Raw genomic sequence first — 13920 nt, 5'->3', positions numbered from 1 at the left:
TGCTATGCACCCTTTCCCAATAATGATATACAATTTAATACTGACCAAGCATACCGAGTACCGAGTAATAATTAAGTTACCAACTGACAATACCCAAAAATGTTTATGGACGATACACCTTTTAAACCACCCATCATTTGTACACGAGGTTTTGAGTTGCGTTGGGTTGGGTTTAAACTAGTGACTGGAAACATTAATTGACAGTTGTTTCGGTTATAAATAATATTTTGTAGTCCCTAGTGTACTTACTAGAACTGTCAGTGAACAACGGCCCTTGTTCTTCTGATCTTTATGGTTAAACTTAAAACCTATATTATTATTGCAATTTGGTAGGCGGGTTTAACCAACACCTCTGCCACACGTCACCCCAAGTGGTTCGGTACGTTTGGTGATTTAGCAGGGGTGGCCAGGTTCATCGGGTGAGGTGTGTTCGGGATGCGCCTGCCCACCAGCTGCGTGGCGTGTCAGATCGGGAGAGGATCTAATTCCTAAGATTTCTCTATGCGAGGTAGTATGGCTACTACCCGTGGCTCTATTCTACTGACTTTCTTTTGGGTATGCTCGGATTGAACCATCTACAGGTCAGGAGGGATGTACACATTTCATCAGACTGATTCGTGGATGGTTTGAAAACTCGGTTATCAAGGAGAGCGTTCATTTCTATGTTCCCGGTGGTTATGTTCGTCACAGACAGCATATACTTAAAAAAAAAATATATTATCAATTTAATAATATAATTATTAAGATCTGCAAGTATTAGCATATACTGTTCTATCTCCCGGCCTGCAGGACTTGCCAATTGTCACGGTCATTCCGGTGGGGAGAGCAATCTTGCTATTGAACAGAATCAATTCGGATATCGACATTTTTAGTATCAAGCTTGCCTTTAAAAGGCAAACTCCGTTACTACTACTATGGAAGAGTAGTATTCAAATCTCTTAATATGTCAAAACCTAATTACTTTATTATTTTAATAAAAAAAAAATGGTAAAATTTAAAATAAAAATGTAATAATTTTCCTCGACAACCGAAATTAGTACCTATGTTTAATTATTATATTACATTAAGCCACTATTTTGCCTTTTTAAGTACGTATCTGATTGTTTAAATAGTGATAACAATAAATACGTTATACCACGCTTACCCCTAAAAGTCCGCGTATTTGCGCAAACGACACATAAAAATGTTAAATTTCTCAGTGAAATTAGTTCATTTTCATATCACCTGTTGACGGAGATTATCGTCAACATTCAAATAATTTGCATTTGAAACCATTAGAGCATCATCTCCAAACCATCGTAATAGTAATAATATATCATACATTATACGCCAGCCGTCAGCTTCAGTCAGCCGGCGTTTTCCGTTCGACCGGCTGACGTCTGACGCTGACGCTTACGCACACCTCCCCGCGTTCTCCGCTCAGCGCTCAGCTGTCACCTTGACAGCGCCGACCCCCTTCGGCAATCTCCGCCAGCACTCGCCTCCGCTCGGCCCGGCCATGCTCGTCGTTACTGCGCGCGCATCGCCTTGTTATTGCGCCCGAATGACTTCCAAGTTCCAGGGGAATATATAAACCAAAAAATGTATTATCAAGTATTTAAAAATATATAAAGCAATACCTTATTGATGTTAATGTTTTCAAGGGTTTCAGATCTTCATTTTTATTTAGAACAATCTCTTGATATTATTCAGTCCAAGCTCTTGCTAATATTTTTTTCTACTTATGTTAAAATGGCTATGTATTGGAAAACGTTGTATTCACTTGTTTCGTATTCTGAGAAAGTGTTGACTATGAAAACCACGGTAAAACGTACTATTTATTCCATTACCCTTTTGTAATTTTGATTCGGCGTTTTTGTACGAGCATTAGATGGCTGAGAGAGTCAGCCATCTATGGACCGTTTTCACAACTACATTAGTTTGTGAGATTGTCGTATTGGTGCTACCGAGATTGGTGCTATTTACTCGCTACGAATATTTAATTATATTAGTTGTTTGAGTCATGTTTTCTTGGGAATTCTTCTACATTTCTCGGACATTTTATTGTATTGTACTCATTCAAGCTTACTGATGTTTACAATCTTGGTTGCATTATTGTTGTATATTATGATATTATGGAATTTCATTTATGTTTCTATTTTACCACAAAATTGTTGTTGTAGCAAACATGCTGGGAATTTATATTTAAATAAAATCATAATTCGTGATTTAAATCTGAAAAACAGTTTTCACCAAGCAAATTAGTAAATAATACAATATTCGAGTTCAAAATATTATTTTTCTCTGTAACTAAATTATTTACTTTTCATGGTTTATTTTTATAAAATTATTGGTATTGTTTTTTTATAAATTTAAGGTGTTGCCGAAAAGTAAGAAAGATTTATTAATTCTGCATATTAAAGAAAAAAAAATTAAATTACAGCAGAATAAATAATTCAAAACTTTTTATTTATTTATGGTCTTTAGATAGGTGCATTTATCTATGTCCTAATACAATATATATAATTACATATTATATAATTAAAAACCTTATTTTGTAAATTTATCACAGATTTTCGTAATTTTAATTTCTTCTGATTTAATTTCCTCTGGTAATTCGCCAAATATCTTCATTGCTCCGTACACCAATGAATTTTGACTCCTTTAAATTATTTTAACCCATTATTTATAATAAACTTTTATTTTTATCCCAAATGCCCGAATTGAGAGAACATCTTCAATCAATCCTCTCCACCCAAACCAACAATGAGACTAATTTAGAACATTTAAAAATCTGGCTTAAGGATGAACTATTCGTATTCCAGCCGCACGCCGGGCTCGAGGCAGCCGTCGCCGGCCGACGAGGAGAACAACCACCAGCAGCAACAACAGCAGCAGCAACAACAGCAACAGCAGCAGCAACAGCAGCAACACCAGCGCAGTAATGGCGGAGTGGTAGGGGTGGGCGTGGGATGCGTGGGGGAGGGAGCGCCGTTCACGCCGCTGCTGCCTCCCATGCATCATATGCACACCATGCAAGCTCATCAGGTCAGCAATGATGGCAGTAGCTTTTTATTATTATTACTTATATCCAGAGGCGACTCTAGGGGTACAGAAGTGGAAGGTAAATCGAAAAAAAAATGAATATGAAATATTATTACACATTGCTAATGCGTATTGAATATTATAAAAAAGCCAATGAACGTAATTAATTTGCCGGTACTCAACTATTTTGAAGCCGTTAGTACAATATTGTTTAATTTAATATTATTTATCTAATTATTTAGACATGAAACTAATTAATGTTCTTTCTCAAAGAGAAAGAATGGAGATAGTTTGGGGACAAAATTTAATGTGACACACGGTAGGTATACAATTGCTTCTCATTTGAATGTTAGATGGCACTGGAAGGAAACGAAAAAACTTATGAATCAGCATGAATTTATCTCAAAATGTGCAAAAAATCTTTCATACCCCCTAACTAATATATTTAGAATGTCACTAAAAGCAGGAAAATTTCCTACAAAGTTTAAAGAAGCAACTATAATCCCTATTCATAAAACAGGTTCTAAAAGCAACATTGTAAACTACCGCCCAATCTCAATTCTAACTGTATTTAGTAAACTCTTTGAAAAAATTGTCTACGATCAAATTTATACAACAATTGTTCGCAACATACAAAACCAACAACACGGATTTCTACAAAAAAGATCGGTACTAACAAATTTGGTAAATTTCACGGAATATTTAACGAGCAATATGGAGAATAGAAACCAAGTAGATGTAATCTACACTGATTACTCTAAGGCCTTCGATAAAGTAAACCATTTCATTTTAATTAAAAAATTAAGTCAAATAGGCATCCATGGTGATTTACTTCGGTGGCTCACTTCATACCTTCGGAGCAGACTTCAATGTGTATCAGTTGCGGGAACTAAGTCCAGTTTCTTTTCCGTGCCCTCCGGTGTACCTCAAGGTTCTCATTTAGGGCCATTATTATTTAATGTGTATATTTATGATATTCACAAATGTTTTTTACATGCCAATTACCTAGCATATGCAGACGATAAAAAAATCTACTTAGTTATCAAATCAATCGAAGATTGCATTAAACTTCAAGAGGATCTCAATCGTCTTTTTAACTACTGTGAATCAAATAAACTTGTAGTAAATACCTCAAAGTGCAATAAATTATCATTTACACGTAACAAAAATAAAATTTCCTTTGATTATACATTAAACGGGACACAAATCAAAGAAGTAGATTCTATCAGAGACCTTGGGGTAATACTGGATGTGAAATTAAACTTCATTCAACACACTGATGCAATCATCAACAAAGCCAACAAAATGCTAGGATTTATAATACGTTTAACGAAACCTTTCCGCAACCTTAAGACTCTATATTCCCTTTACACAGCGTTCATCCGTCCCCACCTAGAACACTGCACACCGATCTGGACTCCTTTTTACCAAGCCCACATTGAAAGAATTCAAACAAAATTCAAGAATAAATTGATCTATATTTTTGAATAGACTTTTGAAAATAGGTTTTTTCTTTAACCCATCGGCATATTGCCTGCCCCATTGGGGCGACTATAACTCTTCCCACATACTTAGATAGTTCACAATATAATTATAATCTATACAAAAGCATAAAAATTGTTTAATTTGGAGAAATATGGGGTGCAATTCTGCATAATAATAATAATAATAACATAACATTTATATAGCGCAGTTTTGTGTTGTTTCACTACAAGTGCGCTTAACTATAATAAACTTAAAATAAAATTTCCTATTGTGTTCCTTTTAAAAAAAAATTAATTACATAATATGAAATAAAGAATAAACGGTTTACACAAAAGCAGAGAATAAAATTTAACAATAACAGTGCTATTTTAGTAGAGGATAACAATAAAAGACAGTGACAGTGCACGAAAAATAAGAACTTCAAAATTAAAATATTATATAAAACAGGAAAACATTAAAATATTATATAATAGGTGGACATTAAACATAAAAGTACAATAAGGAGGAAACCGAAACCAAACAATTACCGGAAAACTTCAAAACCTGGCTTTTTATAGTATATTAAAAAAGAAGCTTAGATTCATGAGAATATAAATGATTTTAAATTATTAAATATGATTTTTTGAATAATTTTGTTTTTAAAACCTGTTTAAATTCAGCCAAATTTTGTATATTGGTAAGGGCTGGGGGAAGTTTATTCCAAATGAGTGGGCCAGCTACACGAAAAGAGCGATCATAGTAAACAGCTCGATTTGACCGAGAAAGTTCGATTAAACGATTGGTAACATCTAGATCTGCTGACCTCAGAGTAAGCTGTCTATCGCTTAGGTTTTGTCGGACACATAGTTCCGATATATAGACTGGCGCCATTCCCTGTAATGCTTTGAAGGTCATTAGGCAGATCTTGAACTCTATTCTTTCAGGGCATCGAAGCCAATGAAGACGATCCCTTAGAAGCGGGGTTATACGACAATGCTTAGATTCACCAAAAATCATTCTCGCCGCAGCATTGAAAACGGACTGGATTCTGTTGAATTGTTTTTTAGGTAGGCCAGCATATGCACTATTACAATAGTCCATACGTGAGACAACGAACGAATTAATGAGTGATTTTGCTCCATCAAAGGGAAGGCATCTCCTAATTGATTTTATCTGCCTTAGATGGAAAAAGCCAGCACTTACAGTTTTTGAAATTTGCGATTCAAGAGAAAGACAATTGTCTAAAGTGAAACCTAGAAATTTTATTTCCGTAGAAGGGATTATATTTGTATTCTGAATACGGATTGGACTGGAGTCGATGAGGGCTTGTCTTCCAGGAGAAGCTATCCAAATAAATTCCGTCTTTGTCGGATTAAGTTTGAGTTTATTAACAGACATCCAACTTGAAACCGTGTCAATGAAACTAACCACCTCGTTTTTAAGGACGTCTTTTTCATCCGGGGAGCAAAACTTGAAAATCAAACGATCATCCGCGTAGCCTTGTGATTCAAAGCCAGCTGAGTGAATGAGTCGTTCGAGACGATTAGTATATAGAATGAAGAGAATGGGACCCAGTACAGAACCCTGGGGAACTCCAAATTCGATGGGAGTTTCAGGTGATGTATATTTATTGAAAGTTACTGAAGCTACTCGTCCAGACAGGTACGATGACATCCATTGGAGTACATCACCTCGAACGCCAAATTCGGTTTCAAGCACATTTAATAAAATACTATGATCTACAGTGTCAAATGCCGCACTCATATCAAGAACAGATACCAAACCCAACTTACCTGCTTCCATCCCGATGATCAAATCTGAAATTACCCGCAAAAGGACAGTTTCCGTTGAATGAAACTGTCGATAAGCAGATTGATTTTTGGCAAATAGACCGGCCGAGTTCAAGTACCCCACCAATTGTTTGGCAACGATTTTCTCAAGCAGTTTTGACAGAAATGGTAGGTTAGATATTGGCCTGTAATTATCCGTATTGTCTGTATCAAGATTTTGTTTTTTTAGAATCGGAGTTATAATTGATTTTTTGAGTGTTCCCGGTACAAGTGAATTTACTAGTGACTTCTGGATAATTGCGGTAATTATAGGCGTTATATCCGGAAGACATTTCTTTAAGAGCCAGGTAGGTATGGGGTCTTGTGTGCATTGTTTATTAGGACAAGACATCACAGCACGTGTGACATCTTCTTCCGTTACAGCTGCGAAAGTAGTGAAGTCACCAGAGAGCGGACTTGGTGCTGCGACAGGAGGCGATCCTACTACACTGAGGGCCCGAATGTTTTCAACCTTATTTCTGAAGTGTGTTGCGAGGCTGTTTGCTTCAAGGGAGGAATCAACCTTGATGTTGCTCTCTCCAGACAGAGTCTTTATGTTTTGCCAGAGCTTTCGAGGGTCCTTTTCTGACTCAATTTGGTCACACCAAAAGTTTGATTTTTTCTTAGTCACTTCTTCCTTATACACTCTTTGCTTTGCAATCCAAAGCTGCCGATTGCTGAGAGTTGGGTTCCGTCTGTAAGCCCTCTCCAATTTACGCATTTCCCTTTTCCTTTGAAGACATTCTGCATCGAACCATTTACTGCAATTTCTAATGCGGCAGATCTTTTCTGTGAAAGGAGCATTTTTATCAATTAATGCCAGTAGCGTAGAATTATAGAGAGTAACTAACTCTTCTACCTGCATTTCGCAATACTTTTCCTTATCACAGAGAGGCGAGGTTTTTAATTCGATGCAAAATGTCTCGAAGTCGAATTCTCTCCAATTTCTGGAGATAATAGATTTAAACTCCAGTTTTGGAGGATCGAAGGCAAACACGGATGTGACGAGACGATGATCTGATAGTCCAATGTCCGTAACATCTACGATTTTCGGAGGAAAACTGACCCGGGAAATTATTGCGTCAAGTGTGCCTCCTGCATCATGAGTAGGTGAGTTAACCCACTGGTCGCAGCCGAAGTCACGCAGAATTTTATTAAATTTTTTAGTCATGGGATTGGCTTTCTTTTCCAAGTGAATATTTACATCTCCCAGAATAACAACGTCGCAATTGTAATTGGAGGTACACTCCAGGAGAGATCTAAATTCATTGAAAAAAATTGCAGTCGGTGTGCATGACCCGGGACGATAGATGGAAATTATCACGAGGGATGCACCATTAGCTGAAGCCTTGCAGCCGACAAACTCAAAAGTGGTATACACCTGACGTATTCCTATACTGTCTAAGCGAATACCATTTTGCGCTACAATTGCAACCCCCCCGTGATTTGTAAAATTAACGTTGCTTGTGTCCGTTTTGATCGGTCTTGCAGCTTCATACACCGAGAAACCGCTTGACCGAAGTGTTTTGATGGAGTATGAGTCTGCATTCTCATGCCAAGTCTCCGATAGCGCCAAAATATGAATATCTTTGCCCCTTATCAGATCCACAATATCTTCGTGTTTATTAGCAATGGATCTCGCATTCCAAGCCGCAACATTCAGAGACTTAGGTGGATGCAAATTTCTGGTTTGAGCTAACCGCAGATTTTTCACTAATTTTACCTTCCTTCCGGCTCTACACCCTCGTTTCCTTCCCTTACGTTGGGGAAGAAGTACACCATTGTCATTTTCATTATCACCACTATTAAAACTATTATGATTGTTTATTACCGGTAAGGGTCGTAAGGCATACAGTTCGTCCAAAGTATATCTTATCATGATTTATGACCTTACTACCCATTTCGAAATGTTCCCACAAAAAATAAAACGTAACCTTACACCGGTCATCGCTCCACCCTGACAGAAAAACATGTGGCATCCATCTGTGAACCCACACTGCACTTTTAAATACAGCTATGTCTGTTAAAAGTTTTTGAATAAAACTCTTACTTCAATATTTTAAATTGTCATATCTATTAGAATTTACACTAAACAACTATTTTAACATAAAAAACACAACAATTTTAATATTTCACTTATAAGGACGAACTTTCAGAACACTAGTATAAGAACTACCCCGTCAGGAGAATTAAAGTCCGGGAGCTTATATAGACACGTGTTTGCAGCTTCTAAGCGCGAACAATGCACAGTAATAATCCTCTTCTCAAGTATGCACAGATGTCACAAATAAAAATTAGTATGCCGATGGGTTAAGGGTACAATAATTTTACCAAGAATATTGAAATTTAGCAACATAAAATATATAATAAACGGAGGAATACATAACATTACGAAAGCAAAAGAAACAATTAGCCGTGTATTTGATCTAAATGCACAAGGCACATCCCAGAATTTCGAGTAGAATGAATGTTATTTTATATCCTACACAAACCGATAGTATTATTTTTTTTATTTTTATATTAACTCCACACAGGAGGCCCTGAAGAAAATAATTTCCCTCAGGGCCTATGTCATCTTTGGGGATGCTGTGTGGAGGGTCTTTTTGTGGAGAGGAAGGAGTGAACATGGGTCTTGAACAGTCCCAAGTTGTAGGAAGGAGGAAACACAGAGGCCGGCAGTTCGTTCCACAGAAGAACGTTCCAAGTTCAAGTTCCACTTAAACTTAAGAACGAATCGTAGAAGCGACCCGTTCTCATGTGACAAATGTCAACCGTGTATAAATGTTGGGCGCGCGTTTGGCGTGTATCCCGACTACGCACCGGTGCTGAAGGGATCAATGACGCTAGTTCCTCAGAGCATCTTCCATTGTAATACCGATAGAACAAGGACAGCATACCTACCTGACGCCTGTGCTCTAAAGATTGCAGTCCGTTTGTTAAGATTGGGGAATCTATCAAACGGACCGCCCGTTTCTGCACAGAGTCAAGGGTTGGTCAATTAGTCGGCTGCGAAACGCGAACTCAGACCTTGCTGAGAAAAGTCCCACAACTATACTTTTTTGTGAAAGGTCTTGTTATTTTAATATTCGCTCGCCTGCGGTCAATGCATGATGTCGCCGTTTTTTCAAAGTATGCTGGAAGTGTATGGCTCCAAAATGATCGTCAGGTGGTTGATCCTCGTTCCAGAGATTAGGGCAAGTCTAGTAATCTTGGTAATATTGTCAGGTTATTTGTAACCTGGGAAATATTTCTTTCTTTAAAAAATTTTTAGAAATACAAAAAGTTACTCTTGTACATAAATTTAAGGTGAATGGTATGTACAGTAATTTGTATTTCTGTTTTCTATAACAGATAATATTATCTGCGCCAACTCGGTTTCAAAATCAGATACCGACTGTTACTGAAGGTACCGTAATTGAAAAAAATATGTTTTCATAATTACAAATGAATGCCATAACATGTTTATAAATATTTGTAACTTATGATCCTATTCCTGTTCCAGCCTCATCCAGGGATGTTGGGCCACCCGGGCCAACTGGGCGGTGGACCGCATCTGCAGAGTCTCCACTCACAGCATCCCCAACATCCGCAGCACCATACGCAGATGCATCCAGGTATGTAATTATTCACCATAACACACATTAGAGATAGATTGCAATAGCGATGATACAAATTTTTATGGAAAATTCCCAATTTTCAGTCAAATGATGCAAATTTTTGGTGCAATTTTCTGGTATTTTAAAATGAGAAACTGATAAGTGTCATACATTCGAAATATTTAATTTATGGTTTTGACGAGGTTGCGCCCTCGATGTGATATTTCACAAAAAACGGCGCTATACAAATCATCCAAATATTATTACTATTATTGAATAGCCATGAAATGCTATTATTATTAACTTACTAACTTTACGTCAAAAACACGGTGTACTGGAATCATTTTTCAAAATGGCACCAATTTTGTGCTGTTAAATAACAAAAAATTAACACGATATAACTTTTGTTGCAAAATAACTGCGGAAAAATACAACTTATCCCAAAAATTCCATAAAAAATAATGCAAATTTTTCAGTGTCCCCCTACTTGTTGTGTTGTGTTGTAAGATTTCATCATTGATTATATGCATTCTTCTTTTTGAATGTGTTCCTCTATCAGAGTCAGGATCTCCCTTTTTGTTAAACTTAATTCAATAATTTTTTGTTTTGATTATTTAGTTGTAGACAGATTATTGTATACTAGTCATTGATAAAATTAACTGTTCTTCATACTAGCAGTGGCGTTTAATCCCTACCCTGGTCATTTTCAATTATTCAATGCATAATAATTCATACCTGAAGTTGAAAAACTATGCACAGCCTTCGATATATAATAGAGCAATGCACGCCACTGCACTGTACGCTAGCTAGCGATCAAATTCTTGTATGAAGCATTACAAAATCTAAGATTCATTCAAACATCTATGCCAAATATTGCAATAAAATCGAGAATGCTGCTCTGCTACCCTAGCATAGCTTAGCTTAGCTGAAGAAAGCCGATTAGATTTCTGTTAGGTTTAAATTAATCCAATGGATAAATTCAGTATGCTGTTGGAAATCAATTCATATATGTCACCGGACTGAATTAATTAATCTAATTCATTCCGTTTTTCCCGCCCTTGGCTATTCAGCAGCACTCTGGAATAATTTTGCATAGTTTATCTGTAGATCAGCTGGGAGGAAGTGGATGAATACTTTTTGCAATGCCTCGAGTAGATTTTCTCATGTCCCCGGGGTCCCAATAGTAATTAGTGAGAGTGCGTTCAAGTGCGTGCCACCGAAGGAGTATCTTAGCAGTTAATCTGAGTTTATGAGATATGCACCCTTGAGAATAGTTGCGAAATTTGTATTTTTCTCCAACTCCTATCTGCGCGAATGTAAAGAGATTCCATTGCATATTATGTAATATTGTTCCATCAACTCTAGTAGGTATTGCTTTAACGTGCGGGAACTCCTTTCTAAAATAATTCCTTAGGTTATAATATAAAATCTTTGCTTTCTTTTTGCTATTTGAAACAAAAATTTCATGTGACACAAGTTTATAATGAATTCTCCTTTCCAGGAATGGCTATGAACGATTCCATGAACCAGCACCTGGACATGGTTCTCCAGCAGACCATGGAGCAACATCAGTTTGATGGGGGGTTTGCAGCTTCCCAACAGGTAACCAGTTTTCTAATTATTTTTCTAAAATTCTCTGCCATATCCATTGTTAATGTTACTAAACTTGTTGTTACACTTAATTCAGAAAAAGAAGGAAAATGTACAAAAATGTATCTTAATGATAATAACTAGACATCACAATGCATATTTGAGCCTTTTCCATTATTAATGCCTATTTTAGCCATAAACATACTCAACATATGAGTTGTTCAAATTAGAAATTCTGATGATCAGACTATCAGAAGGCCTTCGCGTCAGACATCTGTTGAAATATTCCATACACATCCAATCGATTCCGATTCGACTATCGGATCGGACAGCCGACTCGGAAAGGGCGTCGCCTATTTTATTACTGATATGATTGTCTGAAGGCGTGCGGTACCAACTTTTGCATAGAACTAAAATACAAGTCTGACTTGTCAGTTTGCAAATGAGTATTGACTCCTAACTACTTATCACTGCAGTACAAAAGTATCAATGCCTTATTAATACAATATTATTATTCATTTTATTTAGAAATAAGTTCTGCTGTGTAATCATTACTACGCGTGACAGCTATTTCGTCTCCTGAAAGCATTATCAAACTTTGATAATGTCTTCAGGAGGCGAAACAAATTTTTATTTATGAATTGTATAATTTATAATTGAATATGAGTTCTATGATAAGGAAATAAAGAACTTGGCCTTTGTGATGATTGTAGTGTTTCGCTAAATAGATTGGAAACGACTGAGACCACATAAAATCTGACTCGAGAATCAGATGTGTATTTGATTTGTCCGATCTGATAGTCTGACCAGACAATCGGAAAGGAAAATGGGGCAACAATTCCCAGCCTAAGAGTAAGATATCTCACCTGTTGGTGTACGAATGTCGAGTCTAGGCACGCAGTGGATTACTGAATTTGGTATATGAATACCGGCAAATTGATTTGATCATGCGCTTGATTTTGTGCCATCAACTAATAAAAATAACGGCTTATTATTGAGTGGCGGATTACTGAAAAAGTACTGTTTAAATATTAATGTTAGTTAAAAAAAGAAATAAATCTGTTGTTTGTCCCCAGGGCTATGCCGCACCACCGGGTAGCAACAACTCGCAGTCCCTGGTGAATGGCGGAGGACTGGGAGTGGGGGTGGGTGTGCTCCCTCCTCAAGCTCAGCAGCTGGACCAGCAACAACAACAGCAACAGCAGCACAGCTTCGAAGTTCAGGTTAGTACAAATAAATACCATACCACATATCAACTCTTTATCCTTACCAAACATACAGACCAGACTGGTACATACTTTCAGTACCGTCCTTCCAAACGTTGCTTGAAATGGCAGCAGCCTTCCGATATCTTTCCCTTCCCAATACCTTCAGCCTCACAATATACCCCAATTGGAGTGCTATGGTTCCAGTCAGTTGGGAGCAGTTGAGACTAGTGCAGCATGTATAGTAGAACTCATGGAGATCCATTGTAATGCATCACCTTGGCATCGTAGGTCACGGCTTGATTTGTATTACAGTACTGTCCAACGATGACCATTCATAAATCTAACTCTTTTATGACACAAATAACCACTAGTAAAAATGTGTAAGGAATCGGGAACCATGTAATACGGACTTTGTATCTCTTCTTCTCGATCTTCATATATCATCGTACGTCGTGCAAGCGGATAAAAAAGGGGCTAGTTAACACTAGCAAGGGCACCATTGCTGTTGTTATCCAGCGGCCCTTTTTATTAATCATTCAATCTCCCCGGGCATTAATTTAAATTACCAAGTTCAACAATCCTTCCAATGTGTTGTCTCACTTCACTTATGCATTATGCCGTTAGTATTTTGAGATGCACTCTTTTTCGCAAATATCTTTTGGTTGGGTAATATATTATGTATACAAAAACATACGCACGAGTTTTGGCAAATGTTTTTTTTTAATGTGTTTTGCTATCAAATTGTGTGTTTTTATGCCGTTATCTAAGACCTGAACTTTATAGGTAGAAAAAACAATTTATTCAGATAAATATATCTGAAGTACAACAAGAGACAATATTGATAATAAAGCCATCTATCGGTGTGAAGTCAGTAAATATATTTTGAGAAAACCCTTATAACTGCCTTAGTACATGGGCTGGAAGTCATTGTGTCTCCGTTCATAACACCCCCATCCCATTCTTCAGCTCTAGATATCCAAACTAAGGTAAGGTGATGTTTTGTTATTGACATTTCACACTATCGCCAATATCACTGTAGAAACGTCAAAAACATCAGAAACATAGACAATATTCACTGGGCTGCCAATATAATCATCTCTTCAACCCTTCAACATTCAAGAATACGTGTAAATGAAACATTCAATAAATTTCGTTCAGACGATGGGTAATTTTTCATTCGTTGTTGGCGCATAACGATTAACTCTTGAT

At 37.0% G+C, this 13920-nt stretch overlaps 1 protein-coding gene across 8 annotated transcripts in view; it reads left to right on the top strand.

Annotated features, from left to right (window-relative positions):
* pum (pumilio) overlaps nt 1-13920 on the top strand; it is a 419525-nt gene that overhangs the window by 145692 nt on the left and 259913 nt on the right. For all 8 annotated transcript variants that reach the window (XM_089647469.1, XM_089647470.1, XM_089647474.1 and 5 more), the window contains 4 exons: nt 2784-3027; nt 9820-9931; nt 11415-11515; nt 12580-12726. In XM_089647469.1, coding sequence (XP_089503595.1) covers nt 2784-3027; nt 9820-9931; nt 11415-11515; nt 12580-12726 — 604 coding nt within the window. The remainder of the gene's footprint in view (nt 1-2783; nt 3028-9819; nt 9932-11414; nt 11516-12579; nt 12727-13920) is intronic.

This window comes from Hesperophylax consimilis, chromosome 26, assembly GCF_061612785.1.
Source record: "Hesperophylax consimilis isolate HC1 chromosome 26, BYU_Hcon_1.0, whole genome shotgun sequence".
In the NCBI taxonomy this organism is placed as follows: domain Eukaryota; kingdom Metazoa; phylum Arthropoda; class Insecta; order Trichoptera; family Limnephilidae; genus Hesperophylax; species Hesperophylax consimilis.
Note: the sequence above shows the minus strand (reverse complement) of the source record. Positions and strands in the feature narration are given on the sequence as shown.